Below are 15,231 nucleotides of genomic sequence, written 5' to 3'. Positions count from 1 at the left end.
CAAGAGCAGACGCACGACACACAAGATCACACAAGAGCAGACGCACAAGACACAAGATCACACAAGAGCAGACGCACGACACACAAGATCACACAAGAGCAGACGCACGACACACAAGATCACACAAGAGCAGACGCACAAGACACAAGATCACACAAGAGCAGACGCACGACACACAAGATCACACAGCAGAAGACACACAAGAGCAGACGCACACACAAGATCACACAAGAGCAGACGCACGACACACAAGAGCAGACACACAAGACACAAGATCACACAAGAGCAGACGCACAAGACACAAGATCACACAAGAGCAGACGCACAAGACACAAGATCAGACGCACAAACAGACACACGAGCAGACTCAAAAGCAGACACAAAAGCAGACGCACAAACAGTTGCACGAGCAGACGCAAAAGCAGAAACAAAAGCAGACGCACGAGCAGATACAAAAGCAGATACAAAAGCAGACGCACGAGCAGACGCACACGAGCAGACGCACACGAGCAGACGCACACGAGCAGACGCACACGAGCAGACGCACATACACCTCGGTCGTACCTGAGCGGCTGAGACGAGCTCCGGCTGTGCACCTTCATCTCCTCCACCCTGAAACACACAACAGGCTGCTGAACAGAGCCCCGCCCACCGACGCTGCAACCAATCACAGAGCCCCACACACACACACAGACAACAGCCAATCACAGAGCCCGATCCACACAGACCACAGCCAATCACAGAGCCCGATCCACACAGACCACAGCCAATCACAAAGCAGAAAAAGAGTCAGAGCAAACAAGAGTAAAATAAGTAAATAAACCAAGAAACATCAACTAAACTGTTAAAGAAAACAGTTCAGGGTGTCGTGTTTTAACGTGTGGACCGATAAGAATAAAAAATGTTCAGAAAAGACAAATAAACGTAGAAGTGAGCGGCCTGGTCCAAAGCCCTGTGTGTGTTTTTAATAAATGAGATTTTCATTTTATTCTTTTGTGGTTTTTTGTAGGGGCCAAAAACGCAGAAGGGTAAATGTAAAGAAAGAGTGAACTGGAGTGAGGGGTCACACGGGGGTCTTCGTGTGAGTCAAAATAACTGAGATAGAGACACAGAGACACAGAGACAGGAGACAGGTGGAGTTACCTGAGCGCTCCTGCGGTGGCCGGGCGAGGAGGCCGTCTGCCCTTGAGCGCCCTCAGTTTGTCGCCCTGTGTCAGTGCACTCTCCACGTCACTCTGAGGAAACAAAAGAACAGAGTCAACAACACTAAAAAAACAACACTATTTTATTATTATTTTTTATTAAAGGACCCATGTCACACTATGTTCTGATGCAGTTTCCTCATCACAAACCAGGGTAACCGCAGGTTTGACCACCTCAAATTTAAGACTTTTTTAAGAGCACTTAAATGAAAACTAAGAACAACATCGCACCCATTATGCGAGCGAAAAACACCAGATCCAATTCGAATAATCACCAACCAACTACTGCATCTAGAATCTAAGAGACACTGGATTAAACTGACCGACCGAAGTCTAAGATTAGTCCCGGTTTAGTCCTGACTTGCCCATGTGTAATCAGTACCCGCCCGCATAACTGCCCGCATAATTCCAGAACATTAAATCCGCCCATTTCAGCAACTACTTGCCCGTACCTGCAGGTACCCGACCCAGTGCAGGACTCTGCTTTGAATCTCAACTTTGTGCACTAATAAATGGACAATGGTTTATGTTTTATAGGCGTCTAACGGCATCCAAAGGCTCATCCTCTTTCTTATAATCATCTCAGTTTTTTGCAGCTGCTAAAATGAGTAGCTCTGGCATTGTTGTTTCGTAAAGGAGCTCACTGGAGGAAAAAGGTTTGAGACCCCTGGCCTAGAATGTCCCAAAGTTCTGCATGAAACATTTCAATCTCAATGGAGACGATCAGGTGACACAACCAGACCAGAAGTTACATGCTGTAAAAAACTGTAATGCTGTGGAACATTCTAACCAAATCTCCATGGAGACAAGCAGCTGGTGGACTCTCGATCGGAATTTAAGACTTTTTTAAGACTTTTTTAAGAGCTTTTTAAGAGCACTTAAATGAAAATTAAGACCAACATCGCACCCATTATGCGAGCGAAAAACACCAGATCCAATTTGAATAATCACCAACCAACTACTGCATCTAGAATCTAAGAATCACTGGATTAAACCGACACTTCCCCCACGATCCATCCAGCGTCTTCCTCCACTCTACTGATCGTTTTAATCACTGCAGTCGCGCCACAAACCAAAGTATTGTGTTTGCACAGACTCCAAATAAGATGTTCATTCACGTTACATGATTTCACGTTGTTGTTTTTGTTTTTTTCTCCTCCGTTTAACGTCGCACTGCAGCCCGGCTGAGTTTACAAAAAAAAATAAATAAATAAATACATAGGCAAATGAAATTTAAGACCTTTGTGAAAAAAATTAAACTTGGACAACAGAATTTAAGACGTTTTAAGACCTTAATGAATTTGTACAAGTCAAAACAAAACAGAAAATTAAGTAATAAAAAATCTGGAGGAACAGAAATAAAAACCTGCGGGACTGAGCGAGTTCTGAGGCCGGGGTCAGAGGTCAAGGTTCAAGGGTCAGGGGTCAGAGCTTTAGCTTTACTTTGACAGTTTCTTGTGTAAATCTGTAAGAGTCGTTTTCAGCGAGGGGCAGATTTTACAGCAGGCACGTCGGGAAAAGTGCCCCAGTGGCTGCAGAGTGTGACTGAAGTGAAAGAAAAACGGCGTCTGAGGCTGAAAACTCAAACACAAATATAAAAGTGTCACGTCCACAGTCCTCCACGGCCCCAGAGTTTGGGTGTGGTGTAATGACTGGTGCTTGGAGAAATGGCAACGTCTAATTCTTGCTCCTGACTGTTTTGGTGAAGTATAATTTCTTGTCTCTTACCTCCAGGATCCTGTCCGGGCCCAGGCTCTTGTTCAGGTTGGCGTTGTGTTGGGCGTTCGTCGGGTTCAGGTTTAAGTCGTCCAGACTGGAGATGAGGTGAGACACGCCCCTGTCCTCCGTCTTGGACTTCTGAGAGCGCAGAGTGTCCCCCATGAGCCACAGAGACGCCTGCTTCCTGTGGACAGAGACACAGACACAGAGCTGTGAGGGAGGGAGGGCATCTGAGGCACAGGGGGAGGGCATCAGGGCTGGGTATCATTAAGAAGTTGGCGATACGATACATAGGTCACGATACGATACATATCTCGATACAGAGAGCTTTTGATTTGATACGATACATTTCAAAACAATTTGATACGATATAAAAAAAAAAAAATAAAAAAAAGACAAAAAAATGGCTGTGAAACTAAAAGTCTTTTTGTTAAGGGTGTGCAAAAATATTGAAATATCGATATATCATATTGTTCAAATTGTTCAATGTAATGATACAGTATCGATATTGTGGGCTGCTGTATCGATATATCACCAAGAGTGTTTTTTGGTATATTTTACTAAATTATTTTGTTGCTTGTTCAGAGGAAGGAAACTCTTTTATGCGACACATTTGACATTTTTCATTGTTTTTATGATTAAAATGTGTGTGTTTCATATTCACTTCGCACAAAAAGACTTTAGTTTCACAGCCATCATTTAGTCTTTTTTTTTTCTTATCGTATCAAATAGTTTTGAAATGTATCGTATCAAATCAAAAGCTCACTGTATCGAGGTATGTATCGTATCGCCAACTTCTTAATGACACCCAGCCCGACTTTTTGTGCAAAGTTCATATGAAACACACACATTTTAATCATAAAAACAATGAAAAATGTCAAATGTGTCACATAAAAGAGTTTCCTTCCTCTGAACAAGCAACAAAATTGCAGCGCTATAAGAGTTCGTGTCCCTGTAGTGACTGGGTTTGTGGTTCTGGTTTTGGGGCCTGGACAAACAACGAACTGGACTCGGGGTTAATGCAAAAAGTGCAAAGTCTTCAGGATTTTGTGCCTCTGATGGAAACTGAGGAAACACGTCGTTTACGAGTTAAACCAGGCACAAAAAACCCCGGACTGAGCTGCAGATCAAGAGGCACAGATACAGCACCGGGCTAAAGGGGGAGGGGGGCACCGGGCTAAAGGGGGAGGGGGCACCGGGCTAAAGGGGGAGGGGGCACCGGGCTAAAGGGGGGGGGGGCACCGGGCTAAAGGGGGAGGGGGGCACCGGGCTAAAAGGGGGAGGGGGGCACCGGGCTAAAGGGGGAGGGGGGCACCGGGCTAAAAGGGGAGGGGGGCACCGGGTTAAAGGGGAGGGGGCACCGGGTTAAAGGGGGAGGGGGGCACCGGGTTAAAGGGGGAGGGGGCACCATCTGAAATGTTACACAATTTGGCTTTAAATTTAAAACAACACTGAAACCTTTCTAAAATGTTAGAACCATCATTCGGAACATTTCCCTCGGAGATAAACACGTTTAAAGCCACACTCTGGAATATTACGGCCAACATTTCCATGGAAACAAGCAGGAGAAACCCCGCTAACACTCTTTCAGGCCAAATAAGAGTCAGGTTTGTGGAGATGCGAGCCCGATCACAGTCAAGGTGCAGGTTTTTCAGAGCAATAAACTCAATAAACCAAAATGAAAAAGGAATTAAACTAAACTATTTAATTGAGAACAGATCTTTAAAGGATTTGAACAGAAAATGATTGGTTCTTCTTTGCGTTATCAAGTGGAATTGGCCAAATAATGTTAATACAAGAATAAAACTAATAAAAAAATAATTTAATGTTGCATCAGGTTGGGGAGCACAGGATCATCTCTGCCGTTTGTAGATGCTGTTGTCCTGTTGTCTTCATCAGACCAGGACCTGCAGCTCTGGGGCCGTTTGACTCGAGTGTGAAGCGTCTGGGATGAAGATCAGCTCCGCCAAATCCGAGGTCGTTGGTTCTCGACCGGAAAAAGGCGTCTTGTCGTCTCCGGGCGGGTGGAGAGTCTCTGCCCCAAGTGGAGTTCAAGTATGTCGGAGTCTTGTTCTCGAGTGAGGGGAGGACGGAGCGTGAGATTGACAGGTGGACAGGTGCAGCGTGAGATTGACAGGTGGACAGGTGCAGCGTGGGCAGTGATGCGGTCGCTGTATCGGACCGTTGTGGTGAAGAGGAGCTGAGTCGAAAGGCGAAGCTCTCGATTTACCGGTCAGTCTTCGTTCCTCCCCTCACTCTGGTCATGAGCTCTGGTCATGAGCTCTGGGTAGTGACCGAAAGGACAAGATCGCGGATACAAGCGCTCGAAATGAGTTTCCTCCACAGGGTGTCTGGGCTCCCTTAGTCTACGTTCAGACTGCAGGGATTAACGCTTTTTTTGTGAAATCTGATGTTTTTTCGAGGTCGTTCACATTTCCAGTTAAATGTGACTTGTATGTGACTCCAGTGTGAACATTAAACGGTCCAAAAGTGTCCCACATGTGACACTGGAGACACGACGACGTCAACCGCAGCGAGCGTCTCTGTGTTTACACAAGTTGTACAAACATGGACGCAGCATCGAGCACCTGGAGATTTTAAAGTTCCTCTCGTACCGGAGCCACAACATGAACAACTGACTTGTTTTAAGGAGGAGATTGAGAAGGAGAAGGAGCAGGTTTTTGGTGGTGGTGTTTTGTGGTGAGTGGAGATGTGCTTCACTTCAGTCACACAGAGTGCATTAACAATTTTCTCCTGCTTCAGCGCAGAATAGTGACGTTTGTGTCTTGTTGATGACGTGTAGGTGGATGAATGTGACCTGACCGTTCACACTGAAGTCACATGTAAAAGATCAGATATGGATCAGTTTCAGGAGCACAGATCCAAGTGTCCTGGGTCACGTTTGAAAAAATCTGATCTGTGTCGTTCAGACTGTCATTAAATAAATCAGATACAGGAACATAGAGACAAAAAATCGGATTTGGTCACTTCGGGCTGCAGTCTGAACATAGACTTAGAGATAGAGTGAGGAGCTCGGAGTAGAGCCGCTGCTCCTCCACGTCAAGAGGAGCCAGTTGAGAGGAGGACATCTGTTTCTGATGTCTCCTGGACGTCTCCCTCAGGAGGTGTTCATGTCTCATTGGGAGGAGGCCCCGTGGAAGACCCAGGACACACTGGAGGGACGATGTCTCTGGACTGGCCTCGGGGTTCCTCTGGAGGAGCTGGAGGAAGTGTCTGGGCTGAAGGAAGTCTTGGAGTCTCTGCTTAGACTGATGCCCCCGAGACCCGACCCCAGATAAGAAGAAGAAAATGGACGGATGGACGTTGCATCTAAAGCCTGGAGTAAACCACACAGTGTTTTCACCAAAGTCACACAGGCCACGTTTACATGATGTTTATAATTCTGAATTAATTTTTCTGAATTAAATTGTTGGGAATTAAAATATTCTCCTTTGAATTTACAAGGAAATAATAATGTTGAATTGTTGTTTGGTGTTAAACTGGTGAAATGTTTTTTATTTAATGTGTCTGAGCATCTGGGGAAGGTTCTGATTGGACAGAGACGCCAACAGATTTACGTCTTTGAGAAGAAAACACAAACTTCCTCTGCTCCCGAGTTTTCTGTCGTCTGGGTTTGTCGTTTCTCCACGGACACAAAAACCATCCAAACATTTCGATAAACTTTTTGATAATTGTGAAGGAGCAGCTGGAGAATCGTCTCATCACACTTTCCGTCTGTGAGCTGAGGAGGAGAAGGGAAGAGCGTCGGAGAAGAGAGGAAGAAGACAAAACCTCAGCCCACTCCCACATCCCGCTCACAAACCCAAAGAGACGTGGATCAAAGTCCCAAGACACGACTGGAGGAGCCGGATCGAAGGACGACACAACGACACGACGAACATGAAGCACCAGAATTATTTTAACAAAAATAAATGAGAAACATGATCCAGGAAGAAATTCAGTCGGCTTTAAAATCAGAATAAACCAAACTCTTACTTCAGATTTAATGAAAACCCTGGTGTACTCACTCCTCCAGGTAGTTCTGCTGAGGTCCGATGATGGATCCTGGTCTGCAGATCCGGATCCAGGCGATGGCCTCTCCCGCCGTGAACCGGTAATGCTTCATCAGGTAACAGCCAATCAGAGTGCCCGTCCTGCCCAGGCCCGCTACAAACCACGAAGAACAGAGAGACACAGCCAATCAGAGCACAGGTATGTTAGGAAACAGCCAATCAGAGTACAGACACACCAGGTAACAGCCAATCAGAGCACAGACACGTCAGGTAACAGCCAATCAGAGCACAGACACACCAGATAATGGCCAATCAGAGCACAGACATGTCAGGTAACAGTCAATCACAGCACAGACACACCAGGGACCAGCCAATCAGAGCACAGACATGTTAGGGAACAGCCAATCAGAGCACAGACACACCAGGTAACAGCCAATCAGAGCAAAGACACGTCAGGTAACAGCCAATCAGCACAGACACACCAGATAATGGCCAATCAGAGTACAGACATGTTAGGGAACAGCCAGTCAGAGCGCAAAACACACCAGGTAACAGCCAATCAGAGCACAGACACACCAGATAATGGCCAATCAGAGCACAGACATGTCAGGTAACAGTCAATCAGAGCACAGACACACCAGGGACCAGCCAATCAGAGCACAGACATGTTAGGGAACAGCCAATCAGAGCACAGACACATCAGGTAACAGCCAATCAGAGCACAGACACACCGGATAAGAGCCAATCAGCACAGACACACCAGGTAACAGCCAATCAGGTTCAAATGTGCAGACGGGTTTTGGTCCACACACAGACGGGTATGGGGTTTGGACAGAGGAGTTCCATCTGTGGTTGGGTTCTGGTTTATTTGTCACATTCTGTCCTCACGTGCAGGTTTTGGGCTCGTTCAGATTGTTTAAACAGCAGTTAGTCTTTCATTTGTTTGTGTTTTCCTCTACATTAATCCCTAGTTTTTGCTGTATTTCATCAGAGACAGACTTAGTATTACACCAGAACAGTCCTGGTCCAGCTCCAACTGGTAAAGAACCAGTTTTCAGTCCCATTTTATCAAGAGTCAATCAGCAGAGCCGGTTCTGACCTGGCGTTGGTTCACTGACACAGCAGCTTTAACACATTCTGGTCCCTGAATTTCTGCCCTGCACTGCCCTCTGCTGGACTGAAACATAACTACATTATTCTCCACATGGACCTGGGGTGGGCAATTATTTTTTCCATGGGGCCACATGAGAAGCAGAAAATATGGCGGAGGGTCGGGCCAAAATGCTTAACGCAATTCTGCTGAATATAAATTGTACTTCTTTATTTTTAAAAAACTAAACGGTAAATATCATTGTTGTGACGAGCTGCTCAGACAGGGAAGAGTTTATGTTCTGACTAAATGAAAAAGTGAAGCTGCTGAACAAAAAATGTCAGAAAAAAATGAAAAAAAATCAGTGCAGCTTTAGTCCAGACATGAGGTCAAATTATAAAATATGTTTATTTTGTAATTCCAAATAACCTTAAACGAGTCGATCAGAGTCAAACAAAGGCTCCGAAGCTGCACAAAATCCCAAATCCAAAAGTTTACAAAACTACAACAATTCTCCTTGTTTAGACCCTGGTTTAGAACCTGGTTTAGTCCAGCTCTAGTCCGGAACTAGTCCTGATTTACACCTTGATTTACACCCGGTTTAGTCTAGTTTTAGTCCTGTTTTCTTTCACCTTTACCGTGCACAGATACACAAATGCTGAAAAACCTCCTCATGATGGAGTCTGGTTCAGTCCTGGTTTAGTCCTGGTTCAGTCCCAGTTCAGTCCCAGTTCAGTCCCAGTTCAGTCCCAGTTCAGTCTCTGGTTCAGTCCCAGTTCAGTCCCAGTTCAGTCCCAGTTCAGTCCCAGTTCAGTCTCTGGTTCAGTCCCAGTTCAGTCCCAGTTCAGTCCCAGTTTAGTCTCTGGTTCAGTCCCAGTTCAGCCCTGGTTCAGTCCTATTTTAGTCCTGATTTAGTCTCTGGTTCAGTCCCAGTTCAGCTCTAGTTTAGCCCCAATTTAGCTGTAGTTTAGTCCTAGTTTTGCCCTGGTTCAGTCCTGGTTCAGTCCTGGTTCAGTCCTGGTTCAGCCCTGTTTTAGTCCCGGTTCAGTCCTGGTTCAGTCCCAGTTTAGTCCTAGTTTTGCCCTGGTTCAGTCCTGGTTCAGCCCTGGTTCAGTCCTGGTTCAGTCCCGGTTCAGTCCCAGTTTAGTCCAGTCCCGGTGGTGTTCTGTTCTCACCTTTACAGTGCACGGCGACGGCTCCGTCCGTGGCCTCGCAGATGGAGAGGAACCTCCTCATGATGGCGTCGCTCGGGGTGCTGCCGTCCACGAAGAACAGGTCGAAGTGGTCGAATCCGGCGCTGACGAACCTCTGCGCCTCGTAGATCTTCCTGTTCAGTCGGATCACCGTCGTCACGTTGTGTTTACGGAAATACGGGAAATATGCCTCGGGCGCGTGCAGCGGGTAACCTACAGGGGGCGCAAGAACGATTTAAAACAACCACGATCACAAACATGAAAAAATACAAGGTAAAACAATCTGTTTGTTATTTGTTTTTCAAAATAAAACCAAAAATAAGAAAAAAAACAACAACAACTATTTTCTTCATTATTTGTCTCCAAAACCAAAATGAAAAAAAAGATAATGATTCATTTTTTTGTTTGTTTTGGTTTTTTTTGGTTTTGTTTTCCTTTTGTGTTTAAATGAAAAATGGAAAAAAAGGATAAGAACCGTTTCCCTTTTACGTGACTTAAACTGCGATGCCGGACTAAACCAGGTCTAAACCAGAACAGAACCAGAACTGGACTGAGACCGGGACTGAGACCGGAACAAGTCCAGAACTGAGACCAGGACAAGTCCAGAACTGAGACCGGGACAAGTCCAGAACTGAGGCCAGGGCCTAAGACCAGGACTGAGACCGGGACCAGACAAGAACTGAGACTGGGACTGGGACTGAGACCGGGAACAGGACGGGGACTGAGACCAGGACCAGGACCTGGACTGAGATGGGGACTGAGACCGGGACCGAGACCAGGACCAGGACCAGGACCAGGACCGGGACCGAGGACCGGACCGGGACCAGGACCAGGACCAGGACTGAGACCGGGAACGAGACCAGGACCAGGACCGAGATGGGGACTGAGACGGGGACCAGACCAGGACTGAAAACGGTTTAGTCCTGGTTTAGTATCGTTTTAGACCTGGTTCAGTCCGTATGCAGCGCAAAAGTCCGTCATCGCAGTTTAAGTCACATAAACGAGAAACGTCCGTTATCCGTTTTTTTTTCCATTTTTCATTTAAACACAAAATCAAAAACTGAAAAAAAACAACAACAAATCATTATCTGTTTATTTATTTTGGTTTTGGAGACAAATAATGGAGAAAATATTTTTCATTTTCTTATTTTTGGTTTTATTTCGAAAAACAAATGAACGAATGACACACGGATACATGAGGAACTACTCCCACCTTTTTACTTTTAAAAACTGCCTCAAACTCAATTCACAATGTGGTTTTGTCAACTGGTCTCATTATTTGTGGCAGATAAATTCTCTGGATAATGTGGACGAGACGCTGCACTTTAAATTTACAACTTTACGAGAGGTGAGGAATAAAGTCTTATGATTATTTTTGTGTGTCCGTCGCTCTGTTTTATCGTCTGTTCTCGTCGTTGATGTTTGGTGGTTCTGATCGGACAGAGGAGCGCAGCAGCTTCAGAATTGCACACGAAGACACAAAGTCGGGTCACGCCTCCCTGAACTTAGAGAAGCAAATCACAGCCAAAAATCGGGCAGTGTGTGTCGGCGTTTATTCTAAAAAGTAAACTGCGGTTATTCGTCTGTTCTGTAAAAGTATCTCTCCTGTCTGCGTCGTCACTCACCGTTCTCGACCTTGGTTTTGGGGTGAGGGCCGCTGAAGGCCAAGAACTTCCCCGGGACGATCCAGTTCAGGTCTCCGTTTTCCACTCGCTGCAGGAGGTTTAAAAAAACAACAAAAAAACAGGTTTAATGTTCGACAGAAACGACTGAAGCTCCGTCTGACACACGGGGCTGATGTTCGTACCTCGTAGTGCTCGTACTCGTCCACCTCGAACGTCTCGAAGTCGAAGAATCCATGCTGCAGCGCCTGGAAACACAAAGACGACATGATTTACACCTGCACCAAGTCACTTTCCCCGTGGAGGATTGGTTTTCCTGGAATTCCTGGAATTTCCTAAAGTGTGAGAAGCAGCCACATCACCAGGCCGTGTTACAGGTCAGATCTGTGGAGAAGTCACAGTAATAATGATGTTTTTATTTCTCAAAACTACAGCAGAAACGAGCCATAGTTGAACAAATACAAGATATATTTATTTATTAATGCGAGAAACGTCTGCGTGTGTTTCCTCCTGTTGGTTTGTTTTCTGTTCACACACACAGACACAAACACAGACACACAGACACATATACACACACAGAGAGAAAAAGCCTGACACATACGCTGTGCATCAGAGTCCTGCATGGGTCCATTTTTGTAGACCCACACCCGCCCGGACTCGTGCAGTGCAGCACTGCACCTGCCTGTTAACCAGTGATTTTATTAAAGTTAAACTCGCACCCGCCCGGGCCCCTGAAAAATCACATAAAATAAAAGGATTCTAACTGAAGCATCCGTCAGAATACAAACTGAAACGTTACGACTTCAAGAATTACAATCACGAAATGAAACGGTTACACTTTCTTCAATACGCCTCTAACCCAGGGGTGTCCAGACTTTTATTAAGGGCCACACATCTAAACACAGACAAAGCAGAGGGTCGATCAAAGGCCGCAGACTGGCGCTCAGTACAGTGAATTATTGAAATATGTGCATGTTTAACACGTTAGAATCAGACTTTATTCATGCTAAGATCCTTAAAACCACACACTAAATATTAATTATTATCTTTATCAAGGTAGATTTTCAAAAAACGTGCAGTAAAAAGTTAATTTTAATTGATGGGCCAATTCATCTGGAAGACTGTGGGCCAAGAAAAATTTGTCTGAGGGCCACATTTGGCCTACAGGCCATAGTCTGGACATGCCTGCTCTAACTGAACCAAGACTAAACCAGAACTAAACCAGGACTAACCCAAGACTGTACCAGAACTGATTCCAGGACTAAACCAGAACTAAATCAGGACTGAACCAGGACTGAACCAGGACTGAACCAGGACTGAACCAGGACTCACTGTCTGAACAGGTCTGGAGGTGCACCCGTGTAGTTCATCAAGCGACCGCAGGCTGCGCTTTGCAGCCACCTGTTACATGGACTCCAGGTTCTCGCTCTCTCAAGAGTAGTCCTGGTGTAGTCCTGGTGTAGTCCTGGTGTAGTCCTGGTGTAGTCCTGGTGTAGTCCTGGTGTAGTCCTGGTTTAGTCCTGGTTTAGTCCTGGTGTAGTCCTGGTGTAGTCCTGGTTTAGTCCTGGTGTAGTCCTTGTGTAGTCCTGGTGTAGTCCTGTGTAGTCCTGTGTAGTCCTGGTTTAGTCCTGGTGTAGTCCTGGTGTAGTCCTGGTTTTAGTCCTGGTGTAGTCCTGGTTTTGTAGTCCTGGTGTAGTCCTGGTTTAGTCCTGTTTAGTCCTGGTGTAGTCCTGGTTAGTCCTGGTTTAGTCCTGGTGTAGTCCTTGTGTAGTCCTGGTTAGTCCTTGTAGTCCTGATGTAGTCCTGGTTTAGTCCTGGTGTAGTCCTGGTTGTAGTCCTGGTTTAGTCCTGGTTTAGTCCTGGTGTAGTCCTGGTGTAGTCCTGGTTGTAGTCCTTGTGTAGTCCTGGTGTAGTCTCCTGGTTTAGTCCTGGTTTAGTCCTGGTTTAGTCCTGGTGTAGTCCTGGTGTAGTCCTGGTTTAGTCCTGGTGTAGTCCTGTGTAATGTCCGTGTCAGTACTCGTCAACATACCCGCCCATAAAATTTCAGAACGTTAAAATCCGCAACTTCAGCAACTATTTGCCCGCGGGACCCGACCCTGGTTTGGCGTTCAGGACTCTGCTGTGGAGATCAGACACGGTGAAGCTGAGTTCTCAGCTGTGAATGAAACAACACTTGAAATCTGTAAGTTTCAGTCAAACAACTTCTGAAGTTACAATAAACTATTGATGACACTTCACAAAACGACCTGTTCAACAGATTAATCAAACACATCGTTACCCAAACACATGAGCTCATCTCATCATCCAGGCTCATTTACAATTCAGCTGCTTCACTCCTACAGAAGGTTTTGGTCATTACAGTTCACTCACGGTCGATAAACTGACTTGAAGTGTTGCAGTCTGGTCAGATTAGTGTTGTGTTCTGAACATAGAGAACGAGGAAACCAGTGACAATAACAACACGTTACAACTGTAGTGTAAATCCAGTGTTAAAGGTTGTATGGAGGATTTTTTTGTTTTTTTTTTGTTTCAAATTGTCAGTGATAGATTATAAAGATGCAGGAGCCTTGTAATTATGATGACCAAAAAAAAAGAGAATAAAAATTCATCAACTCTGGACGTGGTGGGGCTAAACATTTGCCAATAGATAACGACACTGCCTCGTTATCTGTGAGCTGACAGGCTGTCAATCAAACTCCCTACGTTTCTAGTGTAACTGACTTGCCTGCGCCGCCGGTACGTGGTTTACGTACGACTGTCACACAGTCCACAGACGCAAGACGCACAGACGCTGTTTACTCCACCAAATTCAACAGTTCTTAGCGGCTTTTTTTTGACCTATATCTTCCTCGCAGTTCGCACAAAGTTTGTTGCAATGGCGACAAGAATCCAGGAGCAGTTCGCCGCAAAAGAAAGTCCGTTTTTGAGGTCGCTGAAAGAAGAAGACAAGGGGAAAAGCAGCGAAGCCAAACTAAGGTGATTCTTGTAGATTCATTCCAGCGATGGCGCGACTGAAGCAGACGAAGGGTCTAAAGACTGAACCACTGGTCCACAAATTACTCCTGGACAGGAAACTTCTGCTTATTATGAAAACGTACTTTATTTCCAAGAGCGAGACAAACGTTTTTCAGGACACGAAAGCGACATCCTATGTCTGAAAACGTCATTTTCAAGGCAAAGAAAGAGTCCACTTGCTGCTGCGTGTTGTAGTTAGTTCATTCACACTGAATCTCCGCGCAACCTTCTCTGCTCCCCTTTCCTGCTCCTGTCCCCGCTGCCCGATCCACTCTTCCCCCTCCTCCTCACTTCTCCGTCTTGCCTAACCAACACTGTAGTTAGTTGTTTACAAGTCATGTGCAGTTCACCGGCTGTAAACAAACCTGTTTGTGGCGTAAGGAGGAGGAGGGAGGAGGCGTTTCTACGTAGGAGCTGTGGGGGAGGGGGGGGTGGTTTCACACATGCGCAACATTTGAAAAAGGACAAACAGTCGCTGGATTTCTCGTTCCTTGGAAAATCCTCTATACAACCTTTAATAAAGTGTAAATCCAGCAACTGTCACTGAGAATCATGGGAAACGACTGTGTGACACTTGATTCTCCGTCACGTTGGATCTTTTTAATATCACGTTCTTCTGTCTCCACCTTCAGGCTCTAAAACACCAAACACGACAAACACTCACGCGCTCACACACGTCGTCCTGCTCAAGGGCACAGGGGCGACGTTCAATCTAACTGTTGACCTGTGTGTTCGCGGGCGTCGGCTCGACCTGCTGAGCCACGGCCACAAACGACGAGAAAAACGAGGAGGAAAAACGAGGAGGAGATTCGCTCTGTGATCGTCTGCGGCGGCTTTTGTGTCCGAGCACAAAGACGGACTGTTCTCCCAACTCTCCCTCCCTCCGTCATCCCTCCATCCTTTATTTTTAACTTTTTCACTTTTTACACATGTTCCACTCCTCTCCGTCCCTCTGTCCATCCTCTCTTCTCTCCTTTCTTCTTTGTAACCCTTTTTCTCTGTCTCTTTTTCCATAATTTAACTTTTTTTCAATTTTTTGCACACGTTCATCTTCTCTCCTCTGTCCATTCTCTCCATTCTCTCCTCTTTCTCTCTCCTTCCTTCTTTGTAACCGTTTCTATCTCTATCTTTTCACTCTTTTATCCTTACTTTATGTTTCACTTTCTTGCTCACGTTCAACTTTTCTCCTGTCTTTCTCCCTTTCTCTCTCTCTCCACTCTTCTTTCTAACCCTTTCTATATCTCTTGTTCACTCTATTTTCTCCATACTTTATTTTTAACTTTTTTTTGCACATGTTCATCTTCTCTCTTGTCTCTCTCCCTCTCTTCTTTCTCTCGCTCCTCCTCCCTCTCTTTTATTCTTTGTAACCTTTTCTAT

General features: G+C 45.6%; 1 protein-coding gene across 5 annotated transcripts in view; it reads right to left on the bottom strand.

Annotated features, from left to right (window-relative positions):
• cdc14ab (cell division cycle 14Ab) overlaps nucleotides 1-15,231 on the bottom strand; it is a 72,558-nt gene that overhangs the window by 18,343 nt on the left and 38,984 nt on the right. For 4 of the 5 annotated variants that reach the window (XM_055164816.1, XM_055164819.1, XM_055164817.1 and 1 more), the window contains 7 exons: nucleotides 11,025-11,087; nucleotides 10,843-10,930; nucleotides 9,200-9,430; nucleotides 6,950-7,088; nucleotides 2,931-3,105; nucleotides 1,144-1,235; nucleotides 565-657 (listed from right to left, as the gene is read on the bottom strand). In XM_055164816.1, the coding sequence (XP_055020791.1) occupies nucleotides 565-657; nucleotides 1,144-1,235; nucleotides 2,931-3,105; nucleotides 6,950-7,088; nucleotides 9,200-9,430; nucleotides 10,843-10,930; nucleotides 11,025-11,087 (881 nt within the window). The remainder of the gene's footprint in view (nucleotides 1-564; nucleotides 658-1,143; nucleotides 1,236-2,930; nucleotides 3,106-6,949; nucleotides 7,089-9,199; nucleotides 9,431-10,842; nucleotides 10,931-11,024; nucleotides 11,088-15,231) is intronic. The other variant, XM_020932016.2, reaches the window with a different exon arrangement.

This window comes from Boleophthalmus pectinirostris, unplaced genomic scaffold (assembly GCF_026225935.1).
Source record: "Boleophthalmus pectinirostris isolate CB_2022bp ecotype Guang Dong unplaced genomic scaffold, ASM2622593v1 HiC_scaffold_7, whole genome shotgun sequence".
Lineage (NCBI taxonomy): Eukaryota > Metazoa > Chordata > Actinopteri > Gobiiformes > Gobiidae > Boleophthalmus > Boleophthalmus pectinirostris.
Note: the sequence above shows the minus strand (reverse complement) of the source record. Positions and strands in the feature narration are given on the sequence as shown.